Raw genomic sequence first — 19,978 nt, forward strand, 5'->3', positions numbered from 1 at the left:
GCTTTCGCAATTGCAAAATATCAGATATTAGCTTTTGCATATCAAAAATTTAATTATAGAAAAAGATATTTCATATGAAAAAGTTTATTTCAGTTTTTTTTAACCGGCCGAATACAGGCAACAGATCGAAACAATCGGTTTAAATCAGAGACCATAACGATTATAACAAATAAAATTAAATATTGCTCTATAATTATTACTAAACAATGGAAAAATTGTTTAAATTTCTCTTAAAACAATGCGAGGTTTTTGATCTCAAACGTTAGGATAATAATTATTTTGGGCCTCTGGTTTAAATTTCAACACATGAGCGTAAAAATGGCAACGTTAATTAAAATATCTATTGAGAAACTAATAGAAATTTTTAAAAGCCTGACATCATTGTGGAAAAGTAAAATAAGCACAAGTAAAGGCCATACATAGAATTTATTTTCACTAGGAGTTCCAGTAACTGCCGAAATCCGACCGTTTTTCTAGTTTTTAAGGGTCTTGGGGTTTTTCAAACGAAACAACTGTCGACAACTTTCCATAATTTGATATATATCGATAAATCGATCAATTTCCAAAACAATAAAATCCCATAATTAAATAAAACTCGATAAACTTTGGATAAATCTATAAATTTCGATAGCTCGATTATTTCGATAGCTCCATAAATTTCGATATCTATCGCCAAATTTTGATAACTCGTTACACTCTGGTAAATCGATAGAATTCGATAAACCGATAAACAGTGAAAACTCGATATACTTGTCTAGCCCTAGAAATTTCGAAAACTCGATTAATTTTGATTGCCCGATAAATTTCGACATCTATCGACGAGTTTCGATAACTCGTTACACTCTGGTAACTCGATAGGATTTTATAAACTTATAAACAGTGAAAGCTGGATATACCTACATATGTAACCCTAGAAATTCCGATAACTCGATATATGTACTTTGACAATTCCGAAAAATTTCGATTCGATAAACCGGAATATTTCGGTAAAGCAATAGTTATCGAAAACACGATAAGTGGATAAAACCTGATACATTACGATAACTCGATAGATTTCGTTAACTCCATAAATAATGAAAATTCAATAAGACTCCACAACTTAATAAGTTCCATTAACTTGACAAATTTTGATAATCCAATAAATTCCTATAACTCGATAGTAATCGGTAAATTTCCACTCTGTGTCTCTATAAATTTCGACAACTCAATAACCATTGATCAATTTGAATAATTCGATACATTCCGATAACTCAATAGGCAAAGGTGGTTGACTCATAAACTTCTATTATTCGAAAAATTTCGATAACTGTAAAGGTCGATGGCTCGATAAATTTCATAACTAAATTTTCGCTGACGGGATTTGTTCGATTCTTATATAAAAATTAAAAAATTTCCTTGATTCTTATGTATTTCTCTTTGCTTTCATTTTCGTCTTTAACTTAAATTTTGCCTTCACTTTATTATCCATTATTTCTTCATCACATTTAGTTAAGTTTAGTTTCAAATACGTAGTATAACAAAATTCGAAAACAACTCAAATTGAACAGGTTGCAACAACAACGTATTTATGCACAAAATACGAAAATTTTTAAACTACAATTTTGGCCGTAATTTTCAACCAATTTTGAAACCATAAAAACTCTTCACATCTACAAAAAAATACTTTTCAAACAGTTGGGTAGAATTGCCAAACGAATGGTGACAAAATTTAAGTTAGCGTGTATTATTTAATAAATACATTACGCATTCCATTGAAATTAAAATCTCCAACTGAAGCAAAAGTGTATGGCGAAACGAATTCCAACCATTTGCGCGATTTGGGAAACTTCATCTTCATGTGACGGATTTTCTTCAAAATTTTTCTGGTAGGCCTGCTCGAGAGTAAAGTTAAGAAAAGAATGCTAGAAATATATTTCAGAACAACCTGCAATAAAATCAAATAAATGCGTATTTATTCAGTAAATTTCAATTAACGCTTATTGCGCCTACCCAGCATACCGAATACCCGGTCGATCGCTACACAAACAATTCTCTGAATACATAGGGCATACAAGCTGTGGAAAAGCGCCGAAATATGCATAAAGCAAATACGTATGTATCTATGTATGCATCCGCCATACATATATAGTGGGCAGTGCATATCTCACACCTAAATACTATGTATGTCCATAAATAAATGTGTGTACTTACAAATGTACACATATGCCAAGGCAATGAATAGAAAAGTTGTTTGCATTGCAAGTGGCTGCAGGCAGTACTAGACAAAAAAACGAATGCCATAGAAGTTCATTGCTCGCGGACATTTGGTTTTGTTAGTTCAATTTTATGCGCTTTCATATGCCATCTCAGGATATTTACTCAACATACGTATACGTATGTATGTATGTAGGTGTGCATACAATGCATGGCATTGCAAGTGTCGAATGCAGTGCATTTTAAAGTGAGTGCATGGCGCTCGGTCGCGACTGGGTACTTAATTTTGCACGCAATTGAAAAATGACCTTTCGAAAGCATTGACTATGCCTTAGAAACCATAAACACGGCCTTTTGCCGTTCGTCCTCTACCCAGCCGTACAACGCGCACTCCAAAACGTCAAAACTAAATGTGAGGGCACGAGTTTATAAACCACTTATAAGCGTACATATGTATGTATGTAGGTTTGTTTATTAGGGTGCTAGCCACAATTAGACGTTAGTCACTACTCTGCTTCTATGTGCACATGTGCATCTGTGTCGTTGGGCGAGCGAGTGGGGAGGCTTTTCAGAATGCATGCGCTGTAAGTATTAATTATGAATGCGGTCATCGCCTACAGTCAGCCAGCAGCCAACGCACAAACACTCCTTCGTGCTGCGAAACGTGTTCCCAGCTGAGCATTGGTGCATTATTAAGAGCTTCTAAAATGTCCTTGCTTAACGCACTTCGGCGAAAAAAAAAATTGCCCAACTTTACAACGCATTAAACGTGCTTTTCTATATGGTGATACGTGTGTGTTTAAGTATATAGCTTGCTTATGTACATGTGTATGTAGGTGAAAATTCATATGCATTGCCCGGGGCGTTTCCATTGTGCGCTACGCTGCACGCTAAAGGTTTGCACAACTTTTGTCTTTTACACTGCTTTTGGTAATTTCGCGTGACTTATTTTTGATGCCGCAAGCGATTTTCGTGCACATGCGATGGAGGCAAAGTTTTATCGAGAATATATCCCCAGTCGGTGGTCGTTTTATGTTGCAAAAAACTACAAGCATGGGTTGGTTTAATATTTAACTAATTGCTACTTGGCAATATTAACCAGAAGTGAAGAAACTAAATTTATGTATCTGAGCAAATATTACGAGTTGTTAAATTTTTCGATAAAAAGTTTTCTTTTGGTCGAAAATGGTGGCACACTTATCTCAGACAACGGATTATCTTCAGTTTTGCATAAGTAACAAGATTCCATCGCGAAATTGTATTTAAATGAAAACTTAAAAAATATATACTAACAAAGGTAGAAATAACAACTCGTGCTCATATACCCGTATATATGCATACAACGTATACGCCCCGTAGCACCATACACAGTAAGCTAACTTACAGTAAGCTTACTCACATTCCTTGAATTAAAAGTCATTTAATTTAAAAATAATTAAATATTGGCGTAAAATAATTTTCTACAGTCTTTTTGATGAATATTTATATACATACATATATATATTAATTTATTCATGCATATAATAATTTTGGAATGAGTTTCGAGTGTATCAATAAGAATTGTAAAATGGAATTTTGTTTCACTGGTCATCATCATCTTATAATCAATATAGTTTTTTTTTTCTTTTGATGGTACACTAGTTTTATTTCTATAGATTGGTTCATTTTGGTAAGAACATTTTCACCGTTAAATGTTAACATTTGGAAGTAACTTAAACTTTTAAAATGAAAAAATCCTTAAATATCAAAAATTACAAAATAGCAGCGACAAATTTTCTACATGCTGCGATTTCTTATTAATTTGGTGGCACGCTCTTGAAACTTCACCGGTATGTTTCATATGATGTCAATTTTCATTGCCTCCAACATGAACGTTCTAACTGAAAACTTCCCAGAGTTAGTAAAAAAAATAATATGATATTTTCAAGTGACAATGAAAAAATGAACAATTTCGGTACTTTTTCGCCTAAATAAACGTTTTATGGCTCAAATTTTTCAAATACTTGATTTATTTATTATCGTGCTTGTGTCTGGAACTCCATTGTTTGAAATAAATACAAGAAGAATGCTTTAGCATTTTTTTTCTGGCGAGAGTAGGGAGTGACACTACAAAAAAACAACTCGTGATATTTGCTCATATAGCAGCTTCTTGTACTTTAATATTGAGCCCAACAGCGAAACAAAGCATAGACGTCTTAAAGCGAATTCTAGAATTTTTGTAGATACTTCCCTCTGTGACGCATAATTTTTCATTTCAATTTTAAATTTGATGAAAAATATTTAAAGGGATTCACAATAATTTTAGGTTCACGAAACAATGCAATGCGGCATATACTAAAGTATTTAAAAAATATTGTTGGACACCGATGTCGTGATTATTTTTTAATACTTAATATAAACCCTAATACAAGGCGAAATCATATACGGTGATATCGATTCTACAAATACAAAAATTTCATGTTTTTGCGTTTAGGGGGCTATTGCCAAATTTCAGTTATTCTTTCCTGAGGAAAAAGGATACAAATACGGTTGCTTTTCACTCACTTACAATCAAACAACATTCACAGCTGATGAAAGAACACCACTTGTATGAATTCGCCTAGCCCTCACACTAAAACAAAAATAATCTAAAACTGTAATATGTATTTGCAATACAATCACATAAGTAATTTTTAATTTCAGGTTGAATTGGAAAACTGGGTAAATAGCATTCATAGCGCCTGTGCTGCAGCATTTGCAAGACATCGCGGCAAAACAGGAACTCTACATCTCTTGCAGGAAGAAATATTCCGTTTGGAGAAAGCCATTGAATCGGTAAGTGCCAAGAAAAGCTTTGTATATCTAGTTCGGTTAATGGATATGCTGAGTCTTAACTATAATTAGCGTTATTGTCGAACATACATACTTAACGCTTTTTTGTTCAAAAAAAAAATTAAACCTATTTGAAACCCAATGGAACACAAATTTCGTGACTTTTTCAATTGAAGTACCGCGCGTAAGCTACACTGCCTACACACAAACAGATGGAGTATTCAAAGATGAGCTAGAGTTAGCCAGAGTTTGTATTTGCTCGTAAGCCAATATATTTGGCCATCATACTATCAGGCGAACCTATTCAGATCCGTGGTCCTTGGTATCTCAATTACGCCTTCAAAGTAAAAATAACCATTTAATAAAAAAAATCCTCAGGGAATTTTTATTTATGATAGGAGGAAAGTGGAAAGGTAGAAAACTGCCAAGGAGTTTCTGTTCAGAATCGGCCTGATTAGCTCAAAATGATCCAAAAAACTATGTTTCAATACATAGAAAACTCCCAAGGAGTTTCTGTTCAGAATCGGCCTGATTAGCTAAAAATGAGCCAAGAAACTATGTTTCAATATATTTATTTTCAGCTGGCCGCATATGAGTAAGTAAGCCCCGGGGAAAAAATGTCCCCAAACATTTTTTGTTATGTTTTGGACCAAGCAATACGTGTGCCAAATATTTGTGCGCAGTTCTGATTCACGCTGTATTTAAATAAAATTTTAGTTTTTTTTTCAATAGTGTTGTAGAGCTTTGTACCACGATTTGTTTATAAGGAAAAATGGAAAACCAATAAAGTTTGAGCGTTAGCAGTTATAGCAGCTATTTCGGAGATCACCACATCTCCTCATCAGAGAGCTTTTTTCTAGACTTCAGCAGGGTTCGAACCCGCATCATCGATGTGCAAAGTCAGAAGCGCTAACCACTGAGCTATGCACACCCCGTAAACTCTTGGTGCTAATCCATTTTCTTATTCAACCTACTGCCTACTGCAAGTGCAGCTGATTCGCCGCTATTTAAACTTGACAGCGTGGTTGTTATTGTTAATGCCATACATTAAATAAATCCATAGTATAGTTTCAGGCTTCACTTTTTTCAAATATCCGTAATTATTGACAGCAAGTTGTTTAAATTTCAAATCAAATTCACTTCATTTTAAATTTGGAACACCGTTTTAAATAGTACATATAAAACGTACTTTAAGTTGGCTATGTCAGAGTACACTAAAACCACACTTCTAACTTCTTTGTGCCATTGACTCATTGCGTGTACATGACGAAGTGTCACATCGCTTTCCTTCCAACCAGCGAACTAAATATTTTTGTGCGAATAAGATTTTAAACTAAAATTTTACTGCTATGCAACAAAAAATACATACTAATGCATTGCTATGAAATGCATTTAATCGTCGAAAAAGCACATGACAGCAGTGCTCGTACTTCTTTTCATTATTACTTTATATGCCATTAATACTTACTCCGCTACTTAAGTCATAAGTCATTGTACTTTTCGCAGCTTTGTTCGCTTCGCTGAGAATGGTTGAATATAGCCCAGTCTTTATGAGTAGTTGTATGTATGCATTTACGTTCGCAATTCACTACACTGCGCTGAGCTGTCATAATCATTTAACATTTAAGCGCATTGTGAACTGAAGCGTTGTCGGAGCTAAAAGTAGCACACCATCATGAGTCAGAGTAGGAAGTGATTAGATGAAAAAATTAAGTTGCATTATATGTCTTAACTAATCAAAAAAAAAATGCTTCTGAGTTAGGGGAAAAAATGCTTATAAGTGTTGAAAATCCTAGAGCAAGCTACTGCATCAAATATCCCGGAGCATGTTTTCTTAACATAAGTAATAGCACTCGCAATTGTGCTAAAGTTTATGGCCACCATCTGCTTTGGACGCGTCGTTCATGAACTTGCTTTAACCAGCAATTCAGCAATAAAAATTTCTTTGCGCTTCTGTTTTAAATCACTGCCGAGTCAATTCTTACAGAGCTGACTTTTTCAACATGCGGTCAAATGAAATCTAAACATGTTCCTGGTTTTATGGGCCTTTTGCACATCTGCACAATCCAATTGGCCAACAAATGTCAAGTCACAAGTGTAGTACTTACATACAGTCATGTGTGCAAGTATACATATTTATATACATGCATGCGTGTGTGTGTTTTTACTGTCCGCAAAATTGTTACTTATCATCATTTACATATTTATTTCATTATCCGACCCGATGTGATTTGAGCTGCTGCACGGTGGGCCAGCAGACTGAAAAAGAGGCAAAAATTGTTGCTTGACTATTTAAACGTGAAAAAAATATTTTTATGATATAACTTATTATCCAAGATAACAAAATCCGGTATATCGAAAAGTACCAGTTGTCCAAGAGTTATAAACAATCCGAGAAGGCGCGTATTTTGGATTTTTTGAAGTTTTAACTGCTTTAAACGTATTAAAAATTCAAGGGATTTGTTCTATTTTTCCCCTTTCTACTTGGTATTTTCTGTAGAAATTTTATAAAAAAAATTTTGCAAAAATAGGGTTTGCCAGATATATGAAAAGTTTATAATTATTCAAAGGCTCCACAGCATACTTCAATTTCTATAATAAAAACCCCCGTTTGAAGAAATTAAAAATAATATTTTGGAGTGGGGTTGCCACCTTTTTAAAAAGTTACAATTACGTTTATTAAAAAAGTTTATGCTTATTTAATATCACAATAAGGGTTTCAAACGAAAAGGTGTTTGAACAAGCTTCAACACAAACATGCCTTCGAGTAGTGTTGCCTATCTATCAACTAAGGCTATACATAGTTTTTATTATTTAATTTATATTATTTAAAGAAATAAAAATACGGATTTGATTGAAAAATTTTAAGTGCGGGCTTTTATGTCAAACTGTTTTAAGAATTAATTTATTTTGCCCAAAAATTGATACATACATGGATTTTAAGAATTTTTTCAAAATTTAACCTTTTATTGGCCTGCCTCACTTACAGTAACCAGGGCCTACCACAAGGAGCCTACAGGAATAAAACACTCCACTTATTTATATATTTTTTGTTATTTTTATTTTTATTTTTTACTATTTTTTTTTATTTAATTAACGAAAAAAATCAACAACTTAACAACTAATTTCTTCATTTTCAGGCTTATTAATTCCTGTGCAATCTTCAACTTTGTTACAATCTTGTTTAAATAGAAATATTGACGGTCTAATAGAGTGGAGTGGTTCGATGAAATTTTTGGAAAAATTTATAGATAATTTTTTTTGTCAAAAATACATAAATGGTTGTAAATCAAACAAAGCAAAACTGTGCAAAAACAACATGCATTTATGTATTGTAAAATATACAGAAACTATTCGCAATAATTAAGTAAAAACAGGACTTTTTAGAAAAATATGCACTTGCGTTTGAATGGCATTTTAAAGGAAATCTCACGGTTTATATGAGATTCCTAGCCCTATTTATTTGCATGAAATATAACCAGAAAGGAAGGTTACTCATACGCCGTGTATCGTACAAATTCATAGCCGCACACGCGTTTTTTCGAAATTTAACAATTAATTACAAAAAGCTGAAAATATCCGCCGATTTTTATTAATGTATGTAGATATCTTTAGTTATACAAGAGTGCATTATATTTGTTTTTTTTTTTTTAACAGCTGTAGCTAGCAGTGGCGACAATCGGAACAGTGTACTTAACTTAAATATGTTATTTTTATCAACTCAAATGTTTTTAAAACAAAAAATAATTGTCAACCTTTTTTGTTATAGTACTTTTTCTAAAAATTATTGATAATTTAAACAAATTCAAGAGCTAGATCTGTAGTTTTAGAATTTATTAATAAATTGATACACAAAATTTATAATTAAGGCTTACAAACGCTTTTTCAGATTTTATGAATTCTGAATTTGTTATGAACATAAAAAAGTGTTTAAAATGTCATAATATTTTGTTTTTGTATACCTCAAAGTATCCAGATTAAATAAGTTTATTATTTTAAACTTTTAAATTACATTGGTTTTTGGCAATTTTTTCAGTCCTCTAACCCACTATGTGCCGCTGGCATTTTTCTTCTTAAGCCCCAAAATGTGCTACAAATTATTCCCCTTTCAGGGTTATGCGCCGAATGTGTTTTAAAATTACATTTGTATGTACAACAAGGAATAGTATTTGTAAACGCATTTGCGGGTGTTTGTAGGTGTGTGTGTTTTCTCCTAAAGAAAGACCCATTGGATACGTAAATTTTCTACTAAGAAAACAAATCACAAATCGCAATTACTAACCTACACACAATTGGGTACAAAACAAAAAGCCATACAAGCATACATACATACATACATATGTATGTATACAAGTATATTTATGCCTTTTCGCATTGTGGAACTGGATGTAGAATATTGCTTGCACTCGAACTCTGTGCCATTCCACTTGAGTTGCGCTCACTTGCTTCAGTTTCATATGCAGGCATGTGGTCACAGGATGCATACGTACATATGAACATATATATATATATATATTCGTATTGTCCTTCCGGCCAACAAACAAATCTCTCTATGTATAATTTATAAGTATTGCAATCGGTTCTCCAGTGACCCAATCAGTTGAGATTCTCACATCACTCTGTTGTTCACATGAATATTTCCTATACGAAATTCATTCGCATTGGAAACAATATTGTTATATATATATATGTAAATATATGTCTACGTATGTATACATGCTCGTGTATGCCTATATACACACACGCTCATATGTACATACGTGCGTAAATTCACGCCTGCATGTGTTCACTTTGCTTCCTATTTTATGTTTTGCCCGCTCCTACTCTCAGAGTTTTGGTTTACTTTAAAATTTTGGCAATTCAGCTTCATTTGCATTTCTACTTATTTCGAATTTCCTTCAAACTTAACCGCTTGACCTCAGCTCTATTCTTCATTTATGACAATATCGCGTGAAATAGTTGAAGGGAGAAAAAAAATTGAAAATTCTTGCATGTGTGAATTGATAATTTTTTTTGCTGCTCTTTACAGTCCATACCTTTTATTTGCTCATCGATTTACTGCTTGTCACATTTATTGATGTGGGCATGCACATATACATAGACATCTTTACTTTAAATTGCTCTGGCCGGAAATTAATTACTCAGACTTGTAAAAAAAAATCCTCACTCTTTATAGACGATATGTAAAGGACTAGGAGTGCACGGCCTCTATCTACGTTCTTGTGTTCACAAGTTTTCCGGAGGCTGTCTAAAGATCTAAAACTAAAAAAAAAATCCAAAGCTCTCATTAAAGATACTTCCCGTAGTATTGAAGATGACGTGATGAAATCCTCTCACCATTTGCTTCCCTACTGTTACGAGTATGCTACTAATTCGATATGTTTTTATTTGTTAACACATTGCGTGCCGCGTCATTCAAATTTGAATGACGGTTACATGCTACCAGTGAATGACACTCAAATAGTACCTGTAGGCCAAGCAAGTTTGAAGAAAATTTTGAAAATCTTTCTAGTGATTTAATAACTGATTTATAAACACAAGAATATATGAAATGCATTTCGGTAATTTTCCAGCAGAAATTGAAGCGGCAAGACGTTCAGTGGCCAGGCATCGAAACTCCCATAAATTTTTACGTTATAGGCCATGTCATTCAAACTATATCGCGTTGACGCATGACGCCTAAACTAAGATTTTTTAATAAATTAAAGGTTTTTAAAATCGTACTATAAAGTTTTTTTATCATAATTATTTGAGTTCTTGTTACAGAAATAAAACTCATTAGAAAACTTTAAAAGTGTTGCCATAACTTTTATTCCTCGATAGCAGTAATATTTTTTCAGATTTCCCAAAAACAAGTATTATCCTAAAATCAACAGCTGTTGGACTCTAAAACTTCTATTTAAGTTTATTTTTAGGGTCATAAATTTTTGAATTACATTACATTATAGTTAAATATATCTGTCATACACATATGAAGGACGTGGCCTACACGAAAAGGCAAGTGTCATTTATATTTGAATGACGTTGCCTCAACGTGTTCACATGCTTTTGATTGTCAAAAATCCAAATAGTATATATCTACGAGTTTTTTCTGCACGTTTTGAAACTTTACCAAAAATGGCTTGGCATGCAATGTATTAAAAAAAAAACAGCAAGAAAATAACAAATATGCAAGGAAAATGAGTTACATTATAAAATATTGTTTCAAAAGGACATACAATTTTAAATTTTAATAGATAGAGGTAATTATAAGCCTTTGCTTTGGTTTTTCAAGAAATGGAAGCCATATGTTGTCTTTCATGGCGTCCAACGCAGGCCCATGGAAAGTGCTTAATCCGGAGGCATTAAACGGCACAATCTCGCCGGCCAATCGACTGACCCTATTTCCAGGAATAACGCGTGCACCAAAAGTTTCCATTCATCGTTTTCTAGTTGCTTTAAATTCTACAGCGCGCAAGGTTGACATTAAAATCAATCCCTGAGCGATCTATGAGAAATCATAATTTTCTGGTTAAATGCCACTTCAACGTAGAACATTACGTGCTAGACGAATGTCTCGAGAACGAGAAGAGAAAGCGAAATAAATGAAACGGTACTTTAAATCTTTTTAGCTGTAGAATTCAAGAAAAATAGTATCCTTGTTTTTGGTTTTTATTAATTTCGAAAAAGCATCTGAGAGGCGAAGAACAAAAGCTTGTACAAACGAAAAAATATAACAACAATGCCATTGTTAACATGTTGGAGAAGTTTTGTGCTACTCAGATGTAATGCAGAGTATATGGTCCTGCCCTAGGACATCGCAATGTTAATTGGACCATATTTTTTATATGGATTGTGGTTAATTTTGGAGTACTCCTTGGTCCTTAGGGAGTACTCTTTAAACGCAGGGCACTGGCATAGAAACAGCCTGCAATGAACTTCGAAAAAAAATTGCGTTTTTTTTGTTTTTGTAACCATAGAAATAAATTTCTTGACACACGGACAACAAAAGTGTGCATTTAAAACTATTTAAAAAGCACATTATAGACTGGTTTCAGGCTAAAAAAAAATTATTTACGATCGTCTATATTTAAAGATTGAGATATTGCATTTGTTCTCCTTTTTTTCAAACAATAAAACACTGTGCGGCACTTAATGTGATAGAGCAACTCCGAATTCGGTTTCAGCGACCCACAATTTACAAGACCTTTTTTTTTGTAAATATTTTAGATATTCGGTTTCAAAAAATATTTATTTCTCCTAAGAATGTTCGTGTTATTATTAAATGTTAAACACATTAATTAATTCAATTGACGACTTTTAAAATTATTTGTGATAATGTCAAAATTTAATGCTGTAATTCATTTTGCAGAAATATGTGTATCACACGATACCAATTTAAAGCAATCAGAACAAAGTTTAAAAATTTGTGGTATCAGCTCCCTCAAATATCCGTTTCATTTAATTAAAAATCTTACGAAAAGAAAATGGAAATGCATCCGACAATAGCAGAAGAATGTCAGCCTTAATTTGATCATAGGCTTTAAATATTAAGTCATATTCAAATACATATTTTAATCAAAGATAGCGTTCTTGGAATTTATAAATTTGTGTAAAATTATAAACATTGTATGCTCATACGAGTAAATGCACGTACTAAGGATTAAGAATTATAGATACAATACAATGTATGTATGTATGCATGTAGAAATGAAGCGGAAACGCATTGTTTATCTGAAGATTCAACAATAGTTTAATCGACTGAAAATAAACCGCAATTTAAATGCTTCCAAGAAATTTTGGATTATCAAGAGGAAAAGTCAATGTTTTTGATGTTAACATATCTAAATTTGATATTTGTTATTGGGATTCTTAAAGTTGATGTACTGAAAGCTTTCATATTATTTTAATTTTATTTTAATATTATTCATATTTTCATCTGCGTGCATTCAATTCGAAAAGTATGCTTACAAATATGTATGCTTGTCGGCAGCAAAATTCAATTTGTTTTTTTAAACATGTTCACAAATAAGATTTAAACTTAAATGCATACAACTTCAAACGCACACATGTGCATATATGTATGTACATATGTTTATACCCAGCCAGCGAAAAATTCGAAAACCGATCCGGAAAAGGACAAAAAAAGACTGATTCTATTTCCGGATACTTTGACGATCCGTTTTCCCACTAAAGTGTGCGGCAGAAACGTATATATGTACAGACAAAAGTATGTGAAACGAATACGTTTTCGGCTGTTTTTTCTAAAATTTGTCTGATTGAATTTTTCGTTCAAAAGCAAAAGTGCGTACAATTTTTCAAAGAATGCAGGGGAATTGTGTGTCTCATGTATTTTTGGTGTTAATGGCGCTAGCGCTTTTCATATATTGGTGTTGGCGCGGCAACTCCGGCTACGGTGTTAATGCAATTGCGCCTCGCAGCGCAGAGTTACTCATGCCTAGCATGCATGCTTTCAAATGTTAAGCTTGAGCAAGTAAAATACAATTATTGCTTTCAAAGGACATCATCTTTTTCGAACGTTTCGAACGTTTTCCGGATACGAAAATTGATGATAGCTGTAGGAGTTTTTCTATTCGTTTTCGGATACAGAAAATTGAACTAAACTGCACTGTCGGCAAAATTTACGGTTTTTTGCTGGCTGGGTATGTATGAATTCACAACTCTTTTAAAAATTTACACTAAAGAAAACGAAGCATTTTTTACTTGATTTTTTTTTTCTTCAGCTGACAACCGCTGACTTCAACGCATTCATCTATTGCGCACACGCACATATGTATGTAAGTAATCCCGCTTTTTACTCCACATGAAGCAACGCCATCCCATTTCAGTTGTTGTCATACAAGTACATTTGCTGAGATTCCTCAATCCCTGTTGGCTCACTTGCCACAGTTGCGTTTTAATATGACACTCGACCCATATTTCATTGTTAACAATACCCGACGACTATTAATGCACAAACTTACTTTTACATACATATGTAATTACAATGTCTGTACATACTTGAACATATGTATGTACATACGTACCGTAAGTGTATGATTACATTTCGCAATGTGTGGGTGTTTTTATACATTTATGCTTACTTCACTGTATGCGTGTTACACTTGTATCTATAACAAAAACAAAGTTTCCTCGCTTGTAGTCTAAAGAGTTGGAGGCCTTGGTTCTACCTCCAGTTGTGTGTATCTAAATTCGTGGGCTGTAACCATTTTACAGACCGCGAAGGCAGATCATTTTGATTAGGAACAAATATCAAACTTTGCTATTTGTTGCTGATTACAATTTTTTATATTTTGGACAATTTTAACTCATTTGTGAAATCTTAGGTTTAGCTGTACCAATTCGGATTTTGAAAACGAAATTTCCATATTATTTACGCATCTACAGACAGAACTGGGTGGATGTGAAATATTAAGTGTACCTCTACATACGATGCTGACATGGAAAACTCACGTCGAACTAATGCTAAATCGAGCGATGAAAGTTTTCGGACAGTGTCGGATAATCTTTAGTAAGAACTGGGGTCTGAGAACGGCTATGGTATTCTGGGTATACATAGTTATAGTCAGAAAAATCGCCACATACTCTACTGTAGTATGGTGGGGCAGAACCATGGTCAAAACATCGGTTTCCGTGTTAACCAGGCCACAAATAGGCCATCAATACAATGTTAGGTATGGCTCTTTATGCTTTGCTAAAATTGCCGCCTCTGTATTTAGCAATCCAAAAGGAGTCAATGAAATGGATTTGTAGACAACACTCCTTTGGATTGTGACACGAAGATCGGGGCTCCGGGCACAGAGAGTTGTTTAGAAGGTTGTCGAAGTAATAGCCTTTGTTTTTGGCACCTAATGATTAACTGATACCTGGAGTCTTCTTTGGAAGAAAGTACGTCGTTAGGTTTCCTACAAGGGAACAGTCAAGATATCCAGGCACTCTCTTAAGAAGCTCTGCAATGATAGCCAATCAAAGATAGTCCAGAAATGTAAGTTGAGGCTGAACTCCGTTACAAGGTGAAATGAGCTTGAACTCCTGCTGGTGCCTGGGCACTACGGTATTCGAGGCAACAAGCTGGCTGTTGAGTTGGCGAATTGCGGTTATTTGGAGAGTCCAATTGGACCCCCTACCATTTTATTGCCAATAATAGCGGGAGCCGTTGGTCTGGTATTGACACCTGCAAAACAACCAATAGTTTCCTGAAAAAGCCTTAAGTGTGGTGGCAGAATTCCTAATTCAGAAAAAGGAGTGATCTACGAGAACTGATAGGACTGATTATGGGGCACAATCTATGAGAACGACATATGGTCATCATAGGCATCATCGACAATCCACTGTTTACATCTTGTTTGGAAGATGAGGATAGTACAGAACATTTTCGCTGGAGCTGTCCGGCCTTCGACAGACTTAGATGGTAAATTTTTGTTTCCGATGTATTGAGAATGTACTTATCTACTCTTACCCTCAACAAAGTGCTTCATAAAGTTGTTTGGTAAGTTTGCAGAAAAACAAGGAATTCTCATCCCACCTATATATTATCTTCCTCTAAATCCTATTTCTACGCCTTAAGTTCAAACGGCAGTACTGCCTTAGAATAATTTTACTTTTATTTTGGGGTTTCGCGGCCACCGACAATTCCATTCTATTCAAATTACAGTACTCATATTGTCGCTACCAAGTCAAACTATAAAATTTGAAAATCGGTACTTAGCAGGAGAGCATAGAAACTCTTGTAAAAAATGCTATTGTCATTAGGAAAAAGTGTGGTATTCGACACTTTGTTAAAGCCAGTATCTTCTTATTAAATTTATTGCGTTAACTTGCCATCAAATCTTAGGAAATATATTTAGGTCATCAGCAGGTATTGCACGCACGTAGCGGCTGTTTGTTTAGCGATAATTCTTTGCAGTGACCGATGGAGAGTTTGTTCTGAATGTGAATCTAATTTGCCTGAAGAGTCTTGGGTTCTGAATAAATATTTTTGTATCAACATATTTTCACATTGCCAATGTGAAATTTTAATTAGAATCAAATCAGCCAACAGCTATAATTTTTGTAAAACATTGGCCATTTCTGCTCCTCCTACTGGTTTTTTCGCGATAAGAACAGAAGAACGTAAACCTGTGCTATGAATGCAAGCTTAATCTGCTCATTATCTAGTTGTGAAGCCTGTAAAGGACATCTGCATCTACCCACGGACATTCACTTTATTCTTATACACATACTACTTATATATGGATATGAACCCAAATTTATGCACTTGTCATCCAACGTGACATTTACAAACATTTATCACCACAAACTTTGCCAAATAACTGCGTTTATATGAATGTTTGTAGGTGTATTAGGGTGGTCCTTAAAATCAAATGAACGATTTTTCAGTCTCACCCAATCAATCTGTAATACCGTGGTCACAGATATCACATACAAATTTTTGTCCCGACTGGAGAGCGTTAAGGCGTGTCGCACAGGGGCAAAGTTCAGATTCCTCTATAGAGACTCAAAAAATTAAATTAATTTTTTTTTTGTAATACCAAAAATCGATACTACCATTGGGTAATCTGAACTTTGACCCCTGTGCAACACGCCTTAACCGCCTCCAATCGGGGCCAAAATGTATGTATACGTGATATCTTCGACTATAGTAGCATCGACGTAGGAGTTGAGGCTTAGGAAATGTGAGTTAAAAAATTACTTCCTACATTTAAGGACCGCCCTAATGTATATATGCATGCGCGTTTGTTGAGTCAGAAAATAGAATCTCACACTGCCTAACAATGCAGCGGATGTGGACAGTTATTATGTGTAATGAGATATTTATGTACTAACGGTACTAACGGTACAGTTTTGTATATATTTGTGTCTATTTAATGTATATGCGTACAAACGGGTACATATGTACACAGGACGTGGCCATCTCTGTAGAATTTATTTTTTTAAAACTCACAACCTGACCGCATTGCCGCTGAAATACATCCACAATCACGCAAATCTAAACAGTAACTAAGTAACTAATTCAACAAAATGTACGAATTTATATACTTCCTGTCACTTCTAAAATCACTTTATTCTTTGCCACTTTACTGCTTCCTCTTCCGTTGGAACTTTTCTGATTACTCATCCGCCCTGTGTCGAGGCATCCATTTCCTCACTTCGAATTTTGTGCGTTGTTGAGTCCACGTCATTGGTCTCCATTTCATGACAGTGTGTGTGTACATATGTATGCTTGTATGGCTCCACATAAACATATGTACATGTGCATGAATGTGTATGTCCACATGGAGTACGGGTATAGCAGCCTTCTCGTATGACTGTCCGTACTATCAAAATTCAATTTGAGCTACCCATTGTAGTGCTAGCAAAAAAAGGCACACACACACACAAAGGGCAGCAGTGAACGATGGCGTTTTGAACTTCTATGAGCCTCATGTGCGTACAAGCATACTTATTTGCTATACCTTGCTATGAATGATAAGGACCATGGGCGGTAAAAGGACAGCTGAGTGTAAGAGAATTGCTAGCCGCGCCACTAGCGTTGTATTAAAAAAAAAGAAATGCGTTTTGAGAAAATATTTGAATGACTACTATCTACACTGGGGTTTATTCTATTCCTGTCACCATAATACCACTATGCAGACTATGTATTCTTAATGCGATTTACCCAAAATAGCCTTCGCTTTATAATCATAATACTTAAATATTATCCAAAGTCGTTCAACCTGAGCGTACAAACATTTTAAACAAAACTCCATTTTAGTTCAAATTAATATAATTTACACTCAGTTTCGGGAATACCTTTGGAACTACCCCAAATTGGTCTCGAACTAGCTCCAAAGTTGTCTTGAATTAGTCCTGAATTGGTTCTAAAGAAGTCGTAAACTTATCCCGAAATGATCTACAACAAGTCTTGAAATGGTCTCGAAATGGTCTATTACAAGTCCTGAACTAGTACCGAAATGGTCCTGAACAAGTCCGGAAATAGTCCTGAACTAGGCTCAAATTATGTAGAATTAGTCCCGAAATAGTGCTAAAATAGTCGTCAACAGGTCTCGAACTTCTCCGGAATTCGAACAAGTCTTGAAATGGTCCCGAAGTAGTCCCAAAATGGTTCTTTAATAGTCCTGAACTAGGCTCGAGATTATCCTGAAGTAGTCCTATAATCTTATCGGATAGCTACATAGGCGGCCATTCAGGCGCTCTCTTCTAGCTCTGTTAGAGTTCAGCTAGTAGATGACTGTAGAAGAAAGCTGTCCTATCCTTCCTAATCAATACGAAATTACCTTAATATGGGTCCCGGGACATAGGGAAATTTACGAAAACGAGGCAGCGGACGAACTAGCAAAGAGCGGCTCCGCACTGAATGCGTCCCACGCGGTGGTCATGGGCGCCTTGCTCAGGGAGATTAACACAAAAATTACCAAAATGTATCACTCCAAGGCCAAACAGAGGTGGAACTGCACAGGATCTTACAGGATTACCCCACAGCTCTGGGTGTCCTACGACCGACTTAAAACCAAAACTCTCTTAGGAATGAGAAAAGAAGATGCCTACAAATTTAGCGCAGTTTGCGCAGGGCACTGGCCCGTTGGGGTGCATGCCGAAAGGATACGACTGCCCTTCAATACGTTCTTCGCAGTTGCGATGAACCGGGGCTCGAAAGAGATAGTTGTGCACTTCCTGTGCGATTGGCCAGCGCTCGCAAAGATGAGACTGAAGACACTCGGCCAACCATTCCTTCAGAATATTTCCGAGTGCAGCTGTGTCTCTTTGTATGACGTACTGAAATTCATTAAAGCCGCCAAATGCCTGTAGGTTGCACGAGTTGTGGAATCAAAATGGCAAACTTGTTAATTGCTTATCACCAGGGTGACAATCCACTTAAACCAACCAACCAACCAGTCCCATAATTATCCCGAAATTGTCCTAAACTAGTTGTGAAGTAGTTCCGAAATTATCCTGAAATAACCTTGAACAAGACCAGAAATGTTCACACAACAAGCAATTGCAGACTTTCTGCTGGGTTAACGTAGACAGACAGATAGGCTTAATCGACTGAGCTCAACATTCTCATCAGTTTTGTATACTTTTTAATGTGTCTATCTGTTCTTTTTCTGCTGATTTTTCTGACCGATTGGGAAAATTCATATAAAATTACATACGTTTAATACAGTAATATAGGGATTAGGGTATTCAAAAATCGTCTTTTTTCGAAAACCGGTTAATCGAAAAATTGCAATTAAAAAAAAACGGTTCAATATTTTGAAATTAAGAAAAAACTGGATAGACCGGCCTTACTTTACATAGTTTTCATACAGTGAAAATGCTTATGTTGGTATAAAGTCATGACCAAAAATTACAATAAAGGTCTTAACATTAAAGATAGCTGGTATTTAGAAAAGAGCAAAGCAAAACAAGTTCAACGTTTTTTTTTTGACCAAAAGTAAAACAAATAAAAATCAATGAAAAATACGTGTTTGGTCTTATTTAAACTATTTTTAAAAGGTACTTTACTGGATTTTTTCGGACAAAAGGCTTCTTCGGCGCTAGATTAAAAGTGCAGATCTCTCCATTTAGGGGTTCCCTTAAACTGGAAAAATGTTTGAAAACTTCGAAGAGCATAAAAAATCGGTCTTTTCTGTATTGGAAAAATCGCGATTTTTAAAAAGCGATCTATAGATATCCAAAAAAAAAACGGTAGGAACGTTTTGGAAAAACCGAGTCAATCACCCTAATAGGGACTATGTATTAGCTTTCGTTTGATATAACTATTGTCTCCTATTCATGGAAAAAATCATACATCTCCCACCCGTCACAAAGTTGTCCCAGCCGTGACAAGAGATTTTTGGATTTTTTAGTAATAAATAAATTACGCTTTTTACTTTGTTAGAATTGCTGGTTCTTTTCTTTATATAAAAATAGCTAATTTAGATAGAAATATCAAGTAAATTCTAAGACTTTTCGTAAAATATATCTGCTC

At 34.7% G+C, this 19,978-nt stretch overlaps 1 protein-coding gene across 1 annotated transcript in view; it reads left to right on the top strand.

The window, feature by feature from the left end:
• LOC118746479 (protein still life, isoforms C/SIF type 2-like) overlaps window positions 1–19,978 on the top strand; it is a 375,070-nt gene that overhangs the window by 112,387 nt on the left and 242,705 nt on the right. The window contains exon 5 of the mRNA XM_036480328.1: window positions 4,876–5,007. Within this exon, the coding sequence (XP_036336221.1) occupies window positions 4,876–5,007 (132 nt within the window). The remainder of the gene's footprint in view (window positions 1–4,875; window positions 5,008–19,978) is intronic.

This window comes from Rhagoletis pomonella, unplaced genomic scaffold (assembly GCF_013731165.1).
Source record: "Rhagoletis pomonella isolate Grant_MI unplaced genomic scaffold, Rhpom_1.0 Rhpom_scaffold_00010, whole genome shotgun sequence".
Lineage (NCBI taxonomy): Eukaryota > Metazoa > Arthropoda > Insecta > Diptera > Tephritidae > Rhagoletis > Rhagoletis pomonella.